Source organism: Ammospiza nelsoni, chromosome 11 (assembly GCF_027579445.1).
Source record: "Ammospiza nelsoni isolate bAmmNel1 chromosome 11, bAmmNel1.pri, whole genome shotgun sequence".
In the NCBI taxonomy this organism is placed as follows: Eukaryota; Metazoa; Chordata; class Aves; order Passeriformes; family Passerellidae; genus Ammospiza; species Ammospiza nelsoni.
In genome coordinates this window covers 373,233-395,937 of record NC_080643.1, presented here as the reverse complement: position 1 = coordinate 395,937, position 22,705 = coordinate 373,233, and the positions used below count along the sequence as shown (strand labels likewise).

Genomic DNA, 22,705 nt, shown 5'->3' with positions numbered 1-22,705 from the left:
CTTCTAAGTGATGTTTTTAAAGCCTAGGATTTAAAAAAACCCCAGCAAAACTTACCTCCAATTTCAATCAAATCTGTCAATCCATCACCTTGCTCATTGCAGCCTTGCTTAGCAGCATTTAGACGTCCTTGTGCAGCACTCACAAAGCAGTCTGGGGGGCATTCTTCAAGATCTGGCACACATGGAGGCACTTCCTAGCTCACAAACGACCCCACTGATTTTATCAAGCTCTTTGCTAAGCAGTTCTGTAACCACCACTGGCAGGCACACAGAGCACAACCCAGAGCAAACTGCATCTTTGTTCTAGCATGTTCCTGGGACTAAAAAACGGTGTGCGTATGGTTCCCAACACCTCTGACTGTTGTGGGGCTCTCAGTCAGACACCCATGTGAGTCAAGCACCAATTCTGCTTTGCAAAACTTGAGTCACAGTAGTAGGTCCTGGCCTTGCTCCTCTCTCACTTGCAGAGCAAGCATGGCAGCTAGAGTGTGGGATCTGGCCATGGGGCTGTTCAGATGCAGAAGGTTGAATAAATATTAGTGGTTAAACTAGTAGTTAACCCACCAGTTCAAATAACCAATAAATTATCTGTTTTTCTCGCAGTTGATGCAAATGAGAGTTGATTGTAAACATCTCATGCCTAAATTATACCTTAGAGAATCCCAGTGACACAGTTGGCCTTGCCTGAATTATTTCAATGCCAACAAGGCAGACAAATGAGTGTAATTGTCCAACTCCTTTGACTTGCTCGCTTTCATCCTGCTTGGAAACTCTTGCAGCTGGGCATTAATGCAAGTTTTCGAACGTAAATGCACCTCTGCTCCAGCTCTGGCACTATTAACAAAGCTGTTCTCCTTTCATTCTTTTTAAGACAGAAAGAAGTGGGGTTGTTTTAAAATGAGAAGACCTGTTTATTTAAAAATAATATTACACTCCAGCTCCAGAATGACCACTAAGAAACTGGTAGCCAACACTTTTGTTACTGTGCTGGGTCTCACACTTAATCAGATACAGATCTAACAGCTCTGATCCCATGCAAGAGATGGGCAACAACAGCATGTAAAAATTCATCAGTTTCCATGTGCCACTTTACTTGTCACATGAAACTTTGCATCTGTTTCATCCTAAGACCTAATCAGACCAGTTCCTAGCTGGAGCTTTTTTGTTCCAAAATTGGACCAAAAAAAAAAAGCACTAATGTCTACTTCCCCCCTAAGAGGCCAACTCTTCCTTCCTTTCATGTGTGCATCCTCCACACAGTCTTTGGAGGAAGGGGGGAGGGAAGCACCAGAGGAGCCAAGAGAAGAGTGAATGGATTCAGGAAATACAAAGAAACAGAGGAAGCTGGTCCTTTGGGCAGCAGTAGATGTGGACGGCACGTCTGAATGCCTGCTGCACACAGGCGGGCGGGCGCAGCAGCCTTCAGCACAGATAGCACGGGTAGCACAGGTGCACAGATAGCACGGGTAGCACAGGTTGCACAGGTGCACACGTAGCACAGCTAGCACAGGTAGCACAGGTGCACAGATAGCACGGGTAGCACGGGTGCACAGATAGCACAGGTAGCACGGATAGCACAGGTGCACAGGTTGCACGGATATCACAGGTGCACGGGTAGCACAGGTTGCACGGGTAGCACGGGCAGCACAGGTGCACGGGTAGCACGGGTAGCACAGGTGCACGGGTTGCACGGGTTGCACGGGTTGCACGGGTGTGCCGTGCTGCGGCAGGAGCCGCCCCGGTGCCGCACGCAGCTCCCGTCTGTTGTGGGGTGGTTTTTCCCAATTCCCATCCGCGCTGCCGAGAGCCGGGCTCTGCTCGCTCCAACAGCAGGTCTGTGGCTGGTGGGGGAGCCAGAATCTGGAAGAAGGAAAACTCTTGATGGCAGCTCCACCAGCTCCTTCTCACATATGCTGTTTACCAGGATGCAGCTCGCTGCTGTGAGGAGCTGCCTGCTGCAAGGCCGCATTGACAAACAGCTCGCTGGCCAGAGCTCAGGGCTTGGCTGGCTGCGCGACCAGGGCTGAGCTCCTTGCTCAGCCTGAGGTTGCCAGGTGCCCCCAGAGCCGCACACCTGGCTGTACCGCGGCCACACGCTCCCTGGCTCTGGGCACACCTGGAGAGGAGAGGCAGGCTCAGGGCACACCTGCCGAGGGGAGCACTGGAAAAGGCATTTGGATTGCACCTTCGCACTTGCTGCCCCTCTCTAGGGAGCAGCCCTCTCTCAAGATGGCTAATGGTACCACTCTATTCAAGAAAATAAGTAATTTAATTTCAGGAGATCTTATTGTGAGTTTAAAGCTAAAACAGACAACCACTTTTCTGATTTGAGAAAGGAAGAGATCATTCCTTTCTCAAGGATGATTCCTTTCTCAAAGGGCATTCATTTTACAGCATCATAATGTGGGACCCTTTCCACTTAAGAAAAACAAATCTCTGTCTCCTTATCTTTGCTGCAGATTCATTGACTAATGAATTCTTACCAGCTGTAACATTCATCTGCATGTCTAAAATTCAACCTTGTAAAAGCCTACTTGCCCACAGTGAGTAATTCTTTTGGCGGGTGAATATTTTGTCTCCATAGAGGGCTTATGTTTGGTTTATGCTTTTGCTGCTCAGGATAACATGCAGTGGGAATCTAGATGTTTTGTACAATTCTGTACTTTACCTAAGTGTTGAGGGAACTCAGTCAGGAGTGGGTAATTTCATTTTTATTGTCCTTAACAGCAACTGAATAAGTAAATACCAAATAAAGGAAAAAATCAAATTATTATCTGAGTCTTGGATTTTTCTCAGGATTATCCAAATAAAGAATGCAGGAGACAATGGGATGGCCAGGATGGGAAATTTTCATGGCAGATTTTCAGGTGCTTCCTAAAATGTTTTCCATTAAGTGTCCCTAGAGATCCAGTATTTGTGTAATTATCTGAAGAAAGAGTTCTTGATATTTCTTTCCTTCTTTGGTTTCCTTCATCTAATGGCTCCTTAAGGCTCTGCAACTCACATTTTTCTTTACAGAACACCAGAAACAATATCCCTTGTTTTCACACTTCAGAGAGGAGACAAAAGAGACCTTTTGGCAAAATGTCAGATGGTGTGACTGATAACATCCCCCATCATTACAGACTATGACTTGTGGCCACCTTCGACTCAGAAGTGAAAACAAAACCCATACATTTGATATTGGCCGCTTCTCTCCATCTTATTAATTTAGGACTAGTCATTAGCTGGTGGAGAGGGAAAATAATTTCCACCAAGAACCCGGAGGGGGGGGGATAGAAGAGGAGGGTAGCATTTGACATTCCCCCTCTCCTCCCTCCCCGTTTTCCAGCATTTTCCCTCCAGAGATGCTGGTGTGAAACCAGCTCACATGACAAATTAAAGTGATTCATAACCCAGCTGCAGTCCCTGCTGACAAGCCCCACTGCAGAGCAATCATGCAGATTTTATGCACCCAGAGCCCAGCGAAGGGCCTGGGTCATGGCACTCGCCACACTTCAGAGCAGTCTGACACAACTTGGCTGAATTCATCCACAGCACGTGAAGGCCAAATGGCTTTCTCTTGACAGCAGTTAATAAAGTGGTTTTAGAAGGGATATTTTCTCTGCTAAATTAAATTTTCAAGACACCATCCTGCATCTTCAGCCCTTATCTTTTTGTCTGGATTTTTTTTTTTTTTGGCACTCCTGTCAGTCTTTAAACACACAAGCAGGGATTACACAGATAAGCCTGCAGCATGGTTCATTCTGGCAGTGGCTTATTAATCACAGTTAATTTACTCGGGGATCCATAAACTGGACAATTCAGCTGTGATTCTCTTGTCACCAGAATAAAGTTAGAAGCAGCTCAGGGCCCGTTTCAGAGGTGGAGCTGCAGCCCCAGGTAGGCTCCATGGCAAGGGGAGCAGGGCAGCACTGGTGCCCCACACAGGCAGAGCCAAGGCCCGGGGCCACCCAGGGCATCCCCTCAGGAGCAAAAGCAGATTGGGTGCATTAACCACACACTGCTGAGTAACAGAGACCTGGCTGTCCCACAGGGTGAGCAGCAGCCACCAGAGGCACAGGAGAGAAAGTGCTGGTGCCCTGACCTTTAGGGGATGATTGTGCAAAGACTGAGGCCTGGCCAGACCTGCTAGTTTCAGTTTCATCCAATATGGGATACTGGTGCTTCTGCTCAGACCACAGGAAGGTCTAAACTGTGGGGAACACCTTGTCTGGACCTCAATCATCCAGGTCATGCTGACTGTGTGATGGTTGCTCTGGGAAAACCCCTCAGAAAGAGATATTTGGAAGTGTTTCCACTGATGCCTCTGATGAGGGAGAAAAGCTGCAGCAAAAATGCAAAGCAGGAAAATGAGGGATTTCAAAATAATGACCTAGGCTGATTTCAACTCTGAAGTAGACGGAAGGAATGGAGCTGGGATCCGCTCCCATCAGATGGAAATAAATTGGACTATTTCCCAGACAGATTGGCCCCAGCTGGGAAAGAGAAAGAAGGCAAAGAGGGAAGATGGTTCAAGTAGGAAAACAGAAGCTCTCATATATTGGGCATTTTCAAGAAAGTCAGATTAGATATATTATCAAATCAACAGGATTAGATTCAGCTGGCAGTATCCTGGGAGCCAGGAGACAAAGCTTGTCAAAGCTGATAGTGATTCAAGGTGGACGAGCAACAAGGCTTTGTGATTTTTATTTTTTTCTGACCGTGACAAAAACTGATCTGCCCCTCACAGGACAGAGGGAATGCACTGGAGGAGGGCAGGTGCTCTAACATCTCTCCCACCTCGCCAAGAGACCTTAGGCAATACCATCAGGGACCTTGTAACTTCACCTTCCTACACCTGGCTGGAGGAGGACTGGCCTCCCAGGCTGCTTGGCAGGAACCCTGAGTATTAATTAACACATTCTTAGCCAGAGTTCCAAGCCTGTTTTAGAAGCTTACTTGATTAAAATCTTCAGCCCTCCACAGAACCTCCCCTGAAAGGACAGGGATGGGTTGTCATGATCTAGATCTTGTGACAACTACCGGCACAGTCAGAAATTCTCTGGGGTTCTGGATGCTCCAGAAAAAAAAAACCAAACCAAACCTGGGCAAGAGCCCACAATCTGAAAGCCAACAACAAACAAAACAAACTCAATCAGTGATTAGTGTTGGCTCGCTGCTGCTCAGGAGGCCATGGGGCGAACAGTGATTAGGGGAGCCTGAACCTCAGCCTGTGTCAGTGACCTGACGAGTTACTGACGCTGCTTGTGCTGAAGGCAAGAGAGCAAAGTGCAGCAGCCCCTGCTTTGCCAGCCTCCAGGATGGGAACAGGAGGACATCCTTCAGCATTCCCAATGCCACAGCGGTGGGAAAGGAAGCGAGTCAGGACTAGAGCAGGCTAACAGAGAAGCAAAACCAGCACCCTTAAAAACCATGGTCTGGTCTCAGACAGGAGGGATAGCCACAGGCAGTGGCCACAGGAAGCACGTCAAGAAAAGCCCAGCCAGTTCCTGCTCTGTTCTGCCTCCTCTCCCACCCCAAAGCCTGCACCAGACCTCTCACCTCTGGGGGCAAACGGGAGCTCGTCCAGTGGGGCCTTGAAGTGCTGCTGCCAGTGGAGCCAGCAGGGAGTCTTAGGGCCCCCACTGGCTGTCAGAATTTCCTGATGCTCAGTCCATGCCTGCAGCCTGGATGTGGCCTGGTGTCACTGCGGGGAGGCACTTGGGGCACCAGCACTGTCCACCCCACTCCTGCACTGGCTCTCTGAGCTGCTGGTGGCTGACACAGCACTGGGGCTGCTGGCTCCCTGACTATGCAGGGGTACCCTGGACTGACCTCGTCCCACTCTGTCCCCAGTCTCAGTGCAGGGAGATGCCTCGGCAAGGGGAAACCCCTGTGTGATGCCTCTGGGTCTGAGTGGTGTAGCCAGGAGGATCATTACAGTCCTGGCTGGCCCTGGCTGTCTCTTGGCCCGTGACCTTTCCCAGTGCCTTCATCTCAGAGGGAGGCAGTGGTCTTCCAGCAGCTGAGACTCAGCATTGCCCTGAGAAGATCTGCAGGGACATGCTCCAAGGGGAACCCTAAAAATAGAAGGCAGCAGAGTGTGGGCCATCTCTGCCAGGTGCCACAGCCACAGTCACACCAGCGTGAGGTGTGAGCCAAGCCATCTCGGAGGGGCTTCACCCACCCACTGTCCCCTGGAAGCTGGTTGTCATGTGAGGAGCCCCTCAGCACCTCTGTACTGAGCTTGGGCTTGATGCCTGCAATGATTCTGCTCCAACAATCATCCCAGGGTAGTACCTGGGCAGGTCTCTGGGGTGCAGGCCCCTGCTGCCTTGCTGCTGCTGCTTTGGGCACTGGTGAGCCCTGCACCAGAGCAGAAATTCAGCATCGGGGAAAGAAAACTGAGCATGATTAAATACAAGCCCTTTGTAACCCAGATAGTAGCAATCCATCCACTCCACTGCCATTATCACACCTGCTCACTGGTACCGCCGTGTGTAAAGCACGTTTAGGTCAGCCTAGCAAGGGCGATAATCCTGACCAGCCGTGCCTTGCACGTGTTTCTACGTCTGACCGGGGCTCCAGGCAGGGTCAGCTTCGCTGCTGCTCCGCACACCCCTGGGCTCATCAGCCCTGCAGGGCAGCCGGCTCGGGGCTGTCCCGGTGCCCCAGCCCTGCAGGGCAGCCGGCTCGGGGCTCCGGGGCTGTCGTGGTGCACCGACCCGGCAGGGCAGCCGGCTCGGGGCTGTCCCGGTGCCCCAGCCCTGCAGGGCAGCCGGCTCCGGGCTCCCTGCGAGCCCCCGCGGCAGGAACGGCTTCGCCGGGGCCGCGGCGCCGGAGCCCCCGGGCCCGCCCGCCCCGCCGGGGCCCTGCAGCGCCCAGCCCCGGGCCCAGGCTCGGCTCTGCTGTGCGGACAGCCCGCCCTGGGGCTGAGCTTCCCCCGCACAAGGACCTGACACGCTCACCTTTCACATTCCTTGAATTCTTGCACGGGGTTCCATCAGCAACTCCCACAACTGTCCATACACCAGAGCAAAAAAAAACCACATTATCTTAGACAGCAGAACACCCAATTTCATTCTGTTGATGGGGAGAGGGGGAAGAATTTCAGCAGCTCAATTAAAAGCCCTTTCCCAGACCAGTCCCTGCATTTCCCAACCCACAGTTGTACCCTAGCCCCACAGCCCTCACTTCACAGCCTCCCCATTTTCAGATGAGGCCACGCCTTGCCCCCAGTAATTAATGATGTAGGTAACACCTGGAAAAAGGTGCAGCTCTTGGCAACTTCTCGAAGGGGGATGTGGCAGAAGGATGACGGGCATTTTGCTAATAGGAGGGAACACCTTTGGGCTGAAAATCTACAGGTTTATCTTGCCCCGGGGCCATAGGCAGCTTGTGCTTGCCAGCTCTGTTTGCTCTACCATGCGCCTGCTGAGCTGGCCTGTCTGCCACCTCCAGCCCCCATCACTCTGCAGTCCTGCCACTGCAGGGGTCCCTCCTTCCCAGCCCGTGTCAGGAAATGGGGAATTTATCAATGTAGCCACTGTTGCTAGGTTCTCTCTGTCCTGTTCTCGAAGAACCTCAAAATTTCACATGATTTTTCAATTTCCTTTTCTCTTAGGAAGCTACCCTGCATCCAAGAAAAAGTTGCTTTGTGAGTTCTGTAGGTGGGGACGCCACTCCAATAGAGCAGGGCTGAGGCTGGTGCTTGGGGAGCCTTGATCAGCATGGTTTCCCCTTTGTTTCTGGGACAAGCCAGCAAATAGGACAGCACGTTTTCTGGGAGCCAGAGGAGACACCAAGGCTCTAGAGCCAGAACTGTGAGCAAAGACAACACGAATGGGAGCAGGAATGGCAACAGGAGAGGCAGCAGCAGGAGATCAGGTCTGAGTGCTCAGCAGAGCTGCAGTGGATGAAGCAGGGAGGAGCTTGTCAGCAGATCTTTGTAGACTCCAGCCCCACTTTGAGGAGAAGAAAGGTCTAGATCAGACAAATGATTGATTTCCACTGTAATCACACACCCAGCCATGCTTAACAACAGAAGCAGAGCATTCAGCCTTATGTGACTGCTGGTTTGAGGGCTGTCAAGCATGTCCCATGAACAATTACCCCTCAGAATGGTTCCCTTCAGAGCAGGGAGCACGAGGCATTGCAGATCTGCAGCCTGTGTCTGCCTATTCCCTTTCCCGGTGGGACACGGAGCCGAGCGCAGGCCTGGCTGCCCTGTCCAGGATCGGGAGAGGGCCTGCAAAGCCTGAGCAGGGACAGAGAGGCTCTTCCCCATCCGAGCCAACACGAAACAGGACTGCACCCGAGCAGTAATAACCACTGAGTTACTGCCGTAATGATGCTGAACCATGGGGGAGAGGGGTCCTGCCCAGCAGAACCAGCGCAGGGACTTCGGTGTGCTGCTGCAGCGGCTGCCCGTGGCCCTGCGGTGGAGCGGCCGGGACATTTGCATGGCGAGGCCGTTTGTGCATCCGGGATGCCCCGGAGCCCGGGATAGCCTCGGCGAGGTGTTTGTATGACCGAGCAGGTCCGGGGCTGCACGTCCCCCCGCGCTGCACAGCGCTGCTCCGGGACGCGGCAGCGCTGACCCAGCAGTCAGCGGCGGAGCCGGGGCGCTCCGGCAGTGCCTGCAAGCCGGCGGGCTGGGTTGTGCCAGCTGCCCCGCTGCCGGTGCCCGTTCCCATGTCCTCTGCGCACCGTCCCGCCGATGCCGGGTGCGGCCCGGCCCCGCGGAGTGCAGGGGCACGGCGGCCAAGCCGCAGCCCCCGCGACCCCCGGGCCCGGCCGCTGCCCGAGGGCTCCGCCCGCGCTGCCGGGCGTGGCCGCCAGGGGTCGCCTGAGACCGCGGGCGCGCGCACGTGCAGTGCCAGGCATCGCCGCCAGGCGGCCTCAGAGCCGAGGGGATCGCGAGTCCCCTCAGGGCGCGGCGGGACCCGCGCGGGTCACTCGGGCCGGAGCCTTCGAAGCCTTCAGGACCCCTCCGTTAACTCCGAGACCAAAAGGGTTCCCATCAGCCGCTCCAGATCCTGTCCCTGTAACTTCGCGGCAGCAGTGCCCCAGGCACCCCCTGGCCCGGCTCTGAGCACTCGGGGTAGCCAAGACTTGGCCCCGCCTGGGCCAGTCTGGTCGCGCCCAGCAACAACCGGCCTTCGCCAGCTGGGAAAGCAATGGACGGGACAGATGGAATGCGAGCTGATACCTACCTGCCAGTCTGTTTCCAGAGGTGGAGGGAAATGCCGATGTGCTCAATGGAGGCAGAGAGCTGATCTGAATAAAGTGAACCATCTTTCAATGAAACATTTTTGGATGAACATAACCCAAGTTCTTGAGCAGTGTGGGACAGGACTATTTTACCCATGCCAAGAGTCACAACTGCTTCAAGACGTGTGAGACAACAATCAGGAGGGTGGAGGGATGTTGCTTCTTTGAAGATGTTTTCTGCTGAGGAGTGCTCCATCAGTGAAATATTACCTGCTTCCTCATTCAGTCCCTGTTCTCTTCTCAGGATCCTTTGCCCAGGTAAGCAGGATGGGATATTTGTAAAATATCTCGTTTAGTTCTCAGGGTGTGTCTGAGACAAGTATGAGCCATGCTGTCACAGCTCCTTCCCAGAGCAAACCAAGCAGCTGCCTCCCCCTCAATGTGCTCACCTGTGTCAGCACCATCCCCTTCAGGGAATGCTCAGCAGAGCCGAGGAGGAACGGGGCTGGCTTGGCCCAGAGCTCCTGTTCACCCTCAGGGAATGGGGAGGCACCTTGGTGATGTGCAGATGTGTCAGTAGTGCCAGAAGCAGGTGGAATTGAGGAGCTGACTGACCACATAGCGCAATGTGCTGTCACACTCCTCTATCCTGGCCAGACAGGCTCTCAGGCATCCTCCTCCCTGGAGGTCACAATCAGGATTAGGCATTTTTCAAACAATGATTTGGAGCCAGAGGTGTCCTCAGGCTGTTGCAACAGAGGTCTGATAGGTGACCCCAATCTGAAAACACTGTTTTATGTGTAGTGGAGGAACTTTTGAATGCCTTCAGACCTCTTGGTTCTAAGTCAAGGAGACTATCAGCTGAAAGCAGGCACGACTACAGGAACAGCTGCACTGAGGAAGAGGGCTGAACACACACTGCATATCTTCCCATCCAGCTCTGGCCCTTCTCAGGCAATATTACTTTTTTTTTCCCCTTTGGCCAGGGTTGGCACAAGGCTGGTACAAAGGCCAAGAACACATTCAAGGTGACTCTTATTCCTAATTTCAGAGGGGATCTGGCTAGAGTACAAGCCACTCAGCAGAGCTGGTTTGCCCTGGAATATTCTATCTCATGCTAACTCAGGCAGCAAAGAACCCTCTTCCTATTTCTAACTCCACTCAGTGAGGGAGGATCCACTGAGGCTGATGAACTACTGACCAACACTTAAACACCAGTTGATTTGGTGTTTAAGAAACAACTTAAAGACTGGTATTTTGTGGTAGGGAGCTGGCTGTTTGCAAAAATTTCCACTATTAGCACATCAAAGTGATGTTATTTGGCTGGGGAGAATGACTGCTCCAGTGAGAAACATGAGCCAATTCCTCACCTCCACTGCTGCAACCCAGCTTGGCTGTGCCCTTGCCATATCCCTGTTTGCTCCCCAGGACCTGGGTGGAGCTATCAAACCACTTCCCACAGACTAACCAAAAAGCTGAGTAACACCACCTAATCCCCTGCATTATCAGATTAAATCTGTTGACATGGGAGTAGAAGGCCAGTGCTTTCACCTTTGTTCATCATGGTCCCCTGCTGCTCCTGAGCCACAGCCAGCACCTCTCAGGTCACCGTCCCAAAAGAATGCAGAACCATTTACCCTCACAACCATGTCCCATCCTGAGTCAGACAGCTCTAGCAAAAGCAGCACCATGGACTTGCTTCATCCATAAACTGCTGGAATTTGCATTCTGGTTGTGAGGAGATTACAGGGGGAAAATCCTGCAAACAGCTGCTTTTGCTTTTTGATCTCTTGCTGGTTTTACAGTACTTGAATCTCTGTGAAAACAGAGAAAAGGACTCTGTACCTTTATCCTTAAAATATTGTTTCCATTCCCTTCTTGGTTCTTTGTTCCTGATACCACATGATCAAAACCCAAGAGGAACAAGTATCTTCTCCACACCAGTTTCAGTTTGTACAAATAATAAAGGATTCAGAAATTCTTCTATGAAACACAGTAGCCAAAATACCTCTTGTTTACAGCAGGGGCTCAACCAACATTGTGCAGTCTCTTGCCTCTGCTCAGGGAGAGGGAGCTTTCTGCTAAGGAGTGCTGTCCTGGCAGCTGCAGCCTTTCTCATCCAAACTGAGCCAGGCCTGGAACGGCTCCATCACAAGCTCCCTGAGACACACGGGTGATGCTACAAGTGCACCTGCCTCTAAATACGCATGTCACACAGAGTGGGCCCTGAAATCCCTTAAGGACAAAGTCCGCAGAGGCAAGGGCTGTTCTCATCTGGGACAGGGCAGGCTACCGACCAGTGGTGGAAAAATACAGAACCAACTTCTGGTCCTTCCAAGACAGACACTTGGTGGGTAAGTCTGACTGAACTGACCTGCAAACTGAGTCACAGGGTGGCCGCAGGGACCCTGCCAGAGGCTGTCCCAGGCACAAGGAGGCTGGAAAGGATCAATGAGGACGAATGCAATGCTGCTGCTCCTTTCCTGCACCTGCAAGACCAGACACTGACACCAGCTTATTTTTGTTGTGCCCTAGTGGTGTGTGGCTGGTTGAGTGTAGGATAAAGTCTGACAATCAGAGCTATGGAGAACTTGCCGACATTTTGAGCTCTCAGGGCTCAGCAGTTTTGACACACCCCTCTTCTTCTCCGTGACAGCACCTCCCTTCCCCTGCCCTCGCCCCTCCAGAAAGATCCAAACTAGACCGGTGTTAATAGCTGAGGTCTTTATTTAAAGTTTTTTATATACAGTAAAACTGCCACAGATAAATCTGTGACAATCAGACAAGACAAATGTAAATCTCTCTCAACAATTAGCAGCTTAAGATCTATAAACTACAGTGTTACGTTCACAAGTGTCATTTCTGTACTTTTCAACCCGTGCAAGTGAGTTTTTCTGTTTTTTTTTTTACACTTTTAAAACACACTTACAGCTAAGTCAATTGCCTACGACTATACCACCTGGCACACACAACACAGACACACAGGGTAACTCTTTAGCCACTTCCAGAATTCATTTAAAAACTGGCAAAACTACTCAATCTTGAACCCTTTCCTGCAACACGCACATAAGTCAGCAGTTCATCTGATCCCACCTAAGCACACATGGGATTGGAATAAACCAATAGAGTAACTGCTGGGAGCATGCTGAATACCCTTGAAATAAACTAATGAGGCTGAGAGAAAAAAGAACTTTCTAAAAGTTTTAAAAATAATTTTTTTTGCATCAAGACTTTCTTTCTTCTTTATATTGAAGGAAATAGGGGAAACAGATGAACTTCACTTGAACTCTCAAATGTTAATGAGGAGGTGCTGCTCCTGGAACTTACACAGTCCATTATATTTTTCCCTTTTTATGTGCCAAGGCAGTATGTGCTAAACACATCTAAGCAATTTCTGAATCACTTCAATTCCGAATATGAAATGTTTTGGGAAACATTCTGCCACTCAGAGATGGTCACTAAAAAGTTTTTATCTACAAAGGAGGCTATTAAAGGTACTCACGCACACACTCACATCCACAGCAGAAACTGTTCTCTACGCGTCACCCAGAAACACTCCATCAGGAAAGCAAACACAACCGTGTACAAGGAAAGGGAGCTTTAAAGCTAGAATCACATTTCCAACAACATCATCATTAAGTTATCAGAAATCATCACAGACTTTCAAACTGAAGAGGGAGGAAAACCCCAAAATGTTCTGCTAGTGCAAAAGGCAAAACACATGGCAGTTGTGTTAGGATATGAGAAGTGGATGCAGCATCATACATGACTTTACTGCAGACAACTTTCTGGAATGGAAGAAACTGTTGAGAGAGAAAGAGACAGACACTTTGTCCAGACCCATATGTATATGGCCTTCACCAAAGAGTTATGAGATGTCAGTTTCTATTAAGCCTGCACCTTCTGGCAAGCTAGCAAATGATACTTACTGAATATGACAGAGTTGAGAAAAGAAATGAAATTAGGATATAAAGAAGAGGGACAACACTTCCTTAAATACTACAGACACTAAATGTCCAGAGCCACTGGTTTTTAACTCCTTCCTGATTTGACCACATGAAAACCTATCTTAAGCAATTGTAGTGTGAACAAGACTGAGAAAAAGAGGTACAAAGGCCAGTTTTCAGGAAAAAAAGGCAACAAAGTATTTCAGTTATGTGCCAAATCAGTTCTTAGTGTTATTCACACATTTGTTTCTGAAAAAACCTGGAAAAAGGCAAGATGATAGTTAGCCAAGAAATGTGAGTCACTAGAGAAGAGCCTCACCGGAGCCAGGAGCAAGGGAGGGAATGGCCACACACCTCTGCTCTGGCTGTGGCACTGCAGAAAGCACAAGCAGTTTTGGCTTGAGTCAGCTGTAAATGTCAATCTCTGTTTTAATTAGGACAGGAGCAGATTAGTGCACATGGTGACAGAGAGGTGTACTGGGATCCCTGGGGGAAGGGCACCTGAGTTTCCTGTGACTACAGAAAAAAAGAACCCTTGGAGGAAGAAAGATGGACAGTGGAGGCCTTGCCTTTGCTGGAAATCAGAAAACACTCAAGGTATTAACCTTGTTTGAGGGAATTTCTCAGAACCCAGAATCTGTACCATAGCACAATGCCTATGTATGTGTGTATATGTATGCTGTACATGTCTCATACATGCCCATGTATGATTTCAACTGGTTTAGGTCCCTTGGGCAACATTTGATTCCTAGAGGGAAGTTGATCCTGGAATGAAGGAAAACAGTAAGACCTAACTAAACACCATAAATAGTTTTGACAGAATCCTGGAGGGTTTTTTTTTTAGATTTCATGAAGACAAAAGATGAATCTTGGCACTGTTATGGTGAAAAGGACAGCAGTTAAAAATCAGCACAGAATGAACACAGATTCCTTGGACTTGAGGGCTGCCTACCTGTACCAACAGGTCACCAGTAATGGCACATTGTGAAGACTTGGGGCTGCATTTGAAGCTGGCATTTCCTTTTGAGATTTGCACACACAGATGTCTGCACCAAGTGCTGTCCCTTGTGGCTGAAAAAGAGGATGGCACACTACAGATACAGACACATAAATAATCTTACCAGAGCCTGACAGGATGAAAACTTTGGTTTCACTTTTCAGGTTTTTTTTTTTTTTTTTTTTTTTTAATTAGAACTATTTTTGACATAACCATTCTGTTAAGTGAACTGCTGAGTCAGTACTTCTTTCCTCAAAAGAACCTGTCTTTTCCCTAGGAAGAGATGAACAGAAATTCCTTGCTCTTATCCTGAGGCCAGGAATGAGAGATGACACGCAAACAAAAAATACAAACATAGCATCCTTCACATGTGGATAAAGGAAAAAAAGCCCTGCATGACAAAAAGGTACGGAGAAAACAGATGTTTTCCATGATGCTGCATCTTTAAGCTCAGGAGGACAGACAAATGGCATATGGACAGTGCTGCATTTGACAGCCTGACACTAGAAACTACTCTCTGCCCTTCTCAGAACTGCTTCAGGACAAGACGGCTCACAATTATTCACGCATTTCTTCATTTAAAAACATCACTTCTTTATTTGAAAGAAAAAAAGTAATGACCCTCCCAACCCCTTCAAAAAAAAAAACCCCAATAATAATAATAATAATAATTATAATTATAATAAAAAATCCTATTAGAAACAATAAGGAAGCACTGAGAGTTTGAGTATTACACTCTTCAAGTATGCTGTTCGGATTTTTTTTAAATCTGTGAATATACATATATTAAAAAAAAACCTTAAAAGTGCGACCAAGGGCTTCTGCTTAAAGAGTATATGTATTTCAAGGACTACTTCAAAATACTGTAGCACGACTGTGCAGTTACTGTATATGGCATGAGGCTTCCACTCCATATACTCAGCCAAGTTAGCCAGCCTTACAGAAAGTTACTGAAGTCAGGTTAACACAAACGGCGAACCCAGATGCTGAGCTGGGAGAGGGATCCACACGTTGTTGTTTTTCTCTTGTTAAGGAAAGAAACCACTCAATGCATACACTCGGACATGGAATGTGAGCAGACTTCACAGTAAAAGTTTAGTGTTACAGGTTTGCTGTGGTACCATCATTCAAGGCTGTGCACTAGATTGAGCTTTGCTCGTCTTAAGCTAACCACGTTTTCTTCCTGACAGGTTTAGTACAGTAGTTCAAGCCACAATTTAAACTGCCCATTGGTATGCTCCAAATTTCTGTATTTTATTCATTTCTTTTGTACACTTTAAAGAATCTTAAGATTTGCATCCAAAGAGAACCATGCTACATAAAAATTATCCAGGATTCTTGCCAAAAGAGTTCTTGAGTAAAATCTAAAAAATACTATTGCAATGCATCTTGCAGAGAAAAAACGTTATTCTAAATGTAAACAAATTCACTCGGACACTTTAAAACTTCAGCAGAGTAGTCGCTGACTAATCTTTGCCACACTTGCTCACCAAGAGCACCAGGAGCGAGCGGCGCAGCCCATTCCTGCCACCATCATCTGGGGGGAGACAAGAATCGTTCCAAGTAGCCAGTGATGGCATCCCAGTGCTTCCACAAAAAGGCAATGAAAACCACTATAAATAAAGTGCTGAACGTCCTATTGCGAGTCTTCATCAGGGGCACAACGCAGTTGGCCACAGTGGAGACAAAGACGAGGAGGACAGCCATGACAGCCAGCAAGATGTTGATGAACTTCCCCAGCAGGTTCCTGGCTGTGGCGTTCTCCAGCCCCTCCAACTGCACCACTTGCTGCTGCTGCTGCTGCAGCTCCATCTTGGAGATGCGCGTCTGGCACGCTTCCAGTGCCTCCTGTGGGCAAGAGCATGTACTGGGTTACTCAAGTTCACATCTGTTACCTCACCAACCAGGCCAAGCCAGGAGCATCCCCTCACCTCACACTGCTCCTGCCCTGCAGTGGGAGCAGAGGAAGCAGTGCCATTTCCCGTATCTGAGGTGAGAAGCCCCTTGCTGACTGGGCACTGCAGCCTGCAATACCCCAGGTCCCTCATCCACACCCAGAAAGCTTGACATGGAGATGCTAGGCCGGGAAACCCCACAGCTTCTGCCAGAAGGGGGCTACCCAGCCACCTGGTCACTTCAGCTTTTTCAGCAAGAGGCCACTCAGAGGACAGAAGTGCTGTGCCTAGCCAGAAATCTTCATCTTCTTCTGGGATGTGCATTCCCAGAACCTAAACTTCCATCACCTTCCTTGGAGTCACTTGTGTTTATCTGACCCCTTTGCAGAAACTAGGCAACCTTGCAGAAACTACATCAACAAAAATAATTACCAAAGACTCAGCTGTGTTCTGCTTGCTTAATGAGCTGTGAACTCAGAGAAAGGTCTGAGGGGCACTAGGGCTGGGACTGCACAGCTGCCATTGCAGGAAGGATATCTTCTCCAGACTGCAGCAAGCTGTGGCACTGGCATAGCTCCAGCTGACTGTGAGGGCTGGGGAAAGACATCTAGAAGGGTAAGAAGATTTATGGAACTGCCTACAGGAAGAGGCAAAATGAAAGGAGGTGGAAGGAGAAGACTACTCTGCACAAATCCACCTCTTTAAAGCCCCACTGACTCAAGCGGGATTTGTCAGACCTTTTCACTGGGCTGAACCCCAACTGGACCAACCCAACCTGCACTAAAATACCGGTGACATGCAATGCAGGCGGCTAGGGAGAAGGAGAGAGGTTTTCAGGCACTTAACACCAAGAGAGACTTCTGCTCTTGAAAATACCAAGTCACAATATTTCTACCAATCTTCCCTCAAGAGTCACCTTAATTTCCAGACACACAGGCCGTCTGCAGCAGTCCTTCCCAGACTGATCACCAAAAAAGGAACCAGGACTGTTCCTCTGCAACAGTAGCCCATGTTCTTAAATAGTTTTTTATACAACAAAACACTTCCCTCTTCCCCAGCAGTGCTGAAAAATAGGCTGTCCCAACTTTTAAGATTACACTAAAAGTACTGAATTGTACGATGAAGATTAAAAAAAACTGTTGAGAAATCCAACTTCAATTCAATCTTCCTGCCATCTGAATTTAGAGAGGAGAACAAAACCCGACTGTTGTAACACTCCTCCAAGGGACAGCCTCCTGTTTACACTGACAAGGGCCATTGTACCACTGTCCACAGACACTGATTAAATTTAACTTAAAGGTCATTGTCACCGGTTACATTTCTCACTGCATCATGTTTGTGGGGGTCAATGAAACATGAATGCCTCTCCTTGGTTAAGACCCCTGAAAGCACAGGGCAGAATTGCTCAGCTGTCCCGAACAGCAGTGACCAGGAAGAACGTTTGACAATCAGTTACAGCTGGTGTATGAACAGCATAGCCTGCTTGGTCTTCAGAGGAAATTACCTGGCTGAAGTACCTCAGCAAGAAAAAGGGAGAACTCTTAACTTACAACTCTCTGCTCACACTACAAATATTTCCCACGAGCAATCAGAACTGAGATATCTGTTAAAACTATCACAGCAAGTACTTATAATAGTCAAGAGACTTGTTTCTGAACAGGCTTTTTTCTGTAAGGGTCAGCAGCTGCTTTGCTTTGTAGAAGGGCCTCCAACTTCAAGATCTCGTTTCACAACCTTTTCTACATATTAAAAGAAGCTTTTCTTTTAGAAACACCTCCTTATTTCTTCAAAGCCAACAGAAAGAACTGTTTCCTGACTCAATGCAGTGCACACACAAAGCCATTTTTCCTTAGAGGTATGTAACCATTGCTGTAAAATCAGTGACACAACCACACCCCAGGGCCATGTACTGGGAACATGACTGCAAAAAGGTGTTTGGGTCACGGCCCATTGAGTGTCTAATACAAAAACCTGCAGAAAAAGTGGGCTCTGGCTCCTGCTCTGCTCCAGCTGAGCAGCAGGTTCCCTTTGTGTGGGACACAGCCCTGCTTTACAAAGGATGTTACCTGGAGAGATACTCAGAGGTCAGAAATGGAAAAAGGATCTTTTGGAATGCAGTAGTTTAGCAATAAAGCTACAAGGATTAAAATCAAATATTGAAGTGCAGGCATACTTCAAAAGTGAATGAGTTCCTGAAAGAGCAGGCAAAGGGCAGGACTTGGGTCGTTGCTTCTATCACCCACCTGGATGTCCCGGGCTCGCTCGTAAGACTGATAGGCAATCTTTTCCTCCATGCTGGCCAGCTCCTGTTTTAAATTGAGAATCTCGTTCTGGTGGAGCTCAGTCAGGTCATTTAACTGCTCTTCAAGTCTTTCACATCTAGAAATGACAACACATGTACAATGGCTTTAATGAGAAGAGGATGGCAAAATGACACCAGTGACAAACAAGCAATGAACACCATGGCTTGTGTCCTGAAACCAGCATGGCTGCCTCAGTCAGCACACAGCACATTCTAGCACTAATGCCCTCTTGCTGGGAATTCCTTCTTTCTACCAGTTAAACTCTGTGATATTGTTCCTAACCTGGACAAAACACACAATTGCATGGTAACTGTTAAGTGATGCAAGAAATCGAGGACAGAATATGAATAGAATGAGGTATTCACCAAACTTCTGTGTAAACCAAACAGTTCCCTTCTATAATACCATAAACTCCTAAGCATTTTTATCTACACTTGGAACAGTAATGGGCATAAAAATTACACAGAAATGACATGCGACTGATGCCTCAGAGAACATGGTGCTACTGTCTGATCTCTGCATGAGGTCACATGGATCTTTGATTTGCTTTTCCTTTATCTCCCACGAATGATGCAACTTAACAAGCAAATACCATCACATTATTTGTAAGAAGGACACGTGAATCACTAACCCGCAGGCTTATTTTTCAGTTTGCTCCTGGTGAATGAACGAGGAGCAGTCCTGAGGAAGAGGGCTGCTTAAACAAATTGAGTTATAACAACTCAGAGAGATAAAGTTTTGCTTCTCCCTAAGAGAGTTATAAATTAACTGAAATGGTAGCTCTGATGGTAACAAAGGTATGGACACAGATGTGGTGGCCATTGGGCCTTTTCCGCTGTCTACTCATTGTAGCAGATGGAAAAAGTCCATGAATGAAGTTTACCACACAGTCCTTATCATCTGTATCTTGATACTAATAAACAAGGCATTTCTAAGGATATAACCACAGAGATAATTCCTTGTTTAAATTTTGGTTTTCTTTTGACTCCACTGAATTTAATTCCTACAAAAAACTCCCACAAGATGAGTAAGAAATATTTATCTAGAATGAAGAATTTAATTGCAAGTTCTGAAACTAAGACACAAATCCTGCTTCTCGTTTTTTTCAAGACTTTTTTTTTGTGTTTTAGAACCTGCAGTCAAAAGCCAGCCTTTAAAAACAGTCTTAGTGTTTTGTTTTTAATAGACAAGTATGAAAAGAATTTTTGTTTATGTTCCTAATGCAATATTACTTTAAACTAAGGAGTCAGACACAGCATTTCTGACAGCATGGCAATTTGCAGCAGTAAAATGCATGTGGTCAACTTGCAGTGAAACCAAGACAACTGCCAGCTGACATGGCTGAGCCCAGAAAGGTGCCAGAAGAGCTCTGCAACTGTGCCGGGATACACCAGAACTGGTTTCCCAGGACTGACAAGGGAATGGCCATATGAAGACTGGCTAACAAAGAAGGAGCCCAGATAATTAATATTGCCCTTTGTTCCCACACGACTTAAAACTGACAACAAAACTTGCCAACAACCAAAAAATCACAACTAAACCCACTCCAAGCCCAAAAGGCAGCATCAATTACTTGAAACATATTCAGTTTGTTACTATATTACAAAATTCAGCAGTGTGTTTATTACACAAAAAGAAACTTAAGCATTTCTGAAAATAGCATGATTGTATTTTTTAACCTCCTCTCACATAACACCTTTCATAAAGCAGCTGGTGCCAAGCAGCTTAAATCCTGTTCTCTAACAGGAAACAATTGTATTTTAGTAACTTCAAAACTACCTCGATCTACAGGAAACATAAGGAAACCCTGCTAATCTGTATAGTTAAGAGTTTAAACAGAACATGATTAGCAGAAGGGCTGGCTCCAATCTTCCTGCCCTGAAGACTGCAGAACAACCAGCTCATTCCCAATCCACACTTCACTCCCTGCTCAACACCAGAACTGCTGCAGTTTGCATCCAAGAATCACCTGCATTTCCAGAACTCAAGGTGTCAGGCAACTGCTAGAACTGGGTTATTTAAAAAAAAAACACACCCCTGCCCCCACTAACCTACCCTGACTTATTTTTTAAATGACACATCCTCCATTCAGCTTCTTTTCACTTCTTGTCCCAATATCTACAATTTAGAAAATAATTTTCTTCAGCGGCTTTCTACTGGTGTTCAAATTTACAAAGCACTTACGGGGCCCAGAACCAGGGTTTCCCTATTGAAAGCTGATTTGCATTTAAGTGGGAGTATTACACAAGTAAAAGGGATAGGCTACCCGTCAAGAGGGTTAAGATGAAATACATGCCTCTAATTCATCAGTGCCAGGGTCTACTGAACAAACTAAACTTGTCTGTGAATATAGCAGTGCCCTGAATAATCAAATCCCACTTCACTTCATTTATGGAAAATGCCTCAAGAACTATTTTGTTACTATTTAAAATGTGAAATTTATCCTTAAAAGAATAAGGTCCAGCCCAGAAACAACTCTGTGCAGCAGACCAATGCTGCCTGTCACAAGTATCACAGAGATCATCAGACCTGTTCCTACAGACACAGTAAATAGCTGGGGTGCTTTGCTCAAGTGTGGGATATGGGAACACTTCATTTCAAATAGCCGTGTTGTATTTCCACGTGTTTCTGAGGCTCACTGCGTGGGAGTTGAGAAAGTGGTCTGAAAAAGACTCGGAAACACAAGTATGACCATCTCATTTTTTAAAAAAAGCTTTAAGGCATTTTAAAGTAATAGTTGCAAAAGGCACGGCTAGCACAGCATATGGAAGAGAGGGATGTGATAAAAAAAGGCATTTGATCTGCACTCAGTGCTACGGTGAGTAAAGAAACTCTGATCAAAGTAATGCTACAAAGACGTCTGCATTAGACTGTGAATGAAGTTTCGTACCTGTCTTCAGATGTCTCTCAAGATGGATCCTTTCCTTTTTATAGCTATGCCATACAAACCTTCATGTAATCTTTATTTTTCACTAAATACATCTTTATGCTACTGACCACAGTGCTTCCAATAGTGGAGTAAACAGGTAAAACCAGAAGTTATTTCTAGTATGCTCCAAGTCTTTGATCTAGCAGGACAGATGAAGGACAGAGCTTGCTCCCAACAGGGAGCACAAGCTGCTCATGACACCCACACATATCCCTGTACTTCCAGCTCTGAGCCTCCCTGGAAGGAGGACAGACAGCTTTGCAGGGATGTTTTGGTGCTGTCCTGGCTGGGTGATCACCAACATGCTGCCTTCACTGCCTGGCCACACTCCAGAACAGCCTTGCCAACCCTCCCAGACCTCAGAGGTTTAGCTCCTCTGATCTATTTTAAAACACATCATGAGGACAGACTGAATTGTGGCAATTAGACTACATTAGAACCCAGACAAATGGAAGCACCAGTGACTAGCCTTTAGGCTGAAGGTTTTCTTCTGACAGGAGCATGGGAGACCTAAATGCCCTTTCCAAGGCTGTTAGGCTTGGGAAGAAACCCAAAACCTTAGACTGGCCACACTCCAAATATGTGAGCTTATGGTTTTGCCATGTGCAAACAGGTTCCTGAAGGGACAAGCAAGATGAAAATACTCAGCAGGAACTTTATTTCAGTCTTGATAGCACAGAAAGTCCCTGCTCGTACCAGTAAACAACTGCCACCTTCCACTAATGAGATTAGCAACAAGCCATTCAGGCGCCTGCTCCGGGTGCAGAAGAAAACAATGATGGCCAAGCAGCGTCAGACCCTTCCTTCCTCTGCGGCTCAGCCCCAGCGGAACAGAGCAGTGCTCAAGGGCCAGCACGTGCTGGCCAGCACAGCCCACCCTGGCCTTGCCACGGTGCTGCCAGGCCTGCACCAGGGCGGGAGAACTGGAGCAACTGGGCAGGTGAGTCCCTGCCTCTGAGACTGGGGTTAGCAAACCGGCAGCCACATGGATGGCAGACAACATTTGGAAGCAAGGAGAGGGGAGGAGAGGGGAGGAGGAGATGAAGGAGGTCATGGAAAACCTGTGAGGCAAGCCATGGCTGATAAACAGAAACTGCACAAACAAAAACGGGAAAAAAGATCAGAATCTACAAAACAGTAGACAATTTAAGAAAGAGGAAATGGATTAAGACCAGGTGAGAAAATGTCATGGCATGTTCATTCCAGCTTCCAGGTACAATGCAAGCACTCAGTGTCACCTGACAAGAAAAAGACTTCTCCAAAAACTTTTTTTTAAGCTCCAACTCAACTCTGTGTTTGTTTTTGAAAGCTTCCCATAAACAGAGCAGAGTTAGGAGATATTTACAACTTTAAAGGCCAATTATGATTAATCTGAATCCTCAGCCTGCCAGCATTAAATCACAACTTCTTTTCCCTTCTTTTAGCTTTTTTCTGAAGAG

The 22,705-nt window shown here is 47.6% G+C and overlaps 1 protein-coding gene and 1 long non-coding RNA gene across 5 annotated transcripts in view; one reads left to right on the top strand and one right to left on the bottom strand.

Moving 5' to 3' along the window:
- Positions 1-9,142: 9,142 nt before the first annotated feature.
- LOC132078066 (uncharacterized) lies at positions 9,143-14,496 on the top strand. Its single transcript, XR_009419225.1, has 2 exons — positions 9,143-9,513; positions 14,417-14,496. It is a non-coding gene; the product is annotated as an uncharacterized LOC132078066 (long non-coding RNA).
- TMCC1 (transmembrane and coiled-coil domain family 1) overlaps positions 11,905-22,705 on the bottom strand; it is a 75,071-nt gene continuing 64,270 nt past the window's right edge. For all 4 annotated transcript variants that reach the window (XM_059479964.1, XM_059479963.1, XM_059479966.1 and 1 more), the window contains exons 6-7: positions 18,278-18,413; positions 11,905-15,987 (exon numbers count right to left, since the gene is read on the bottom strand). In XM_059479964.1, coding sequence (XP_059335947.1) covers positions 15,673-15,987; positions 18,278-18,413 — 451 coding nt within the window. In that variant the 3' untranslated portion in view covers positions 11,905-15,672. The remainder of the gene's footprint in view (positions 15,988-18,277; positions 18,414-22,705) is intronic.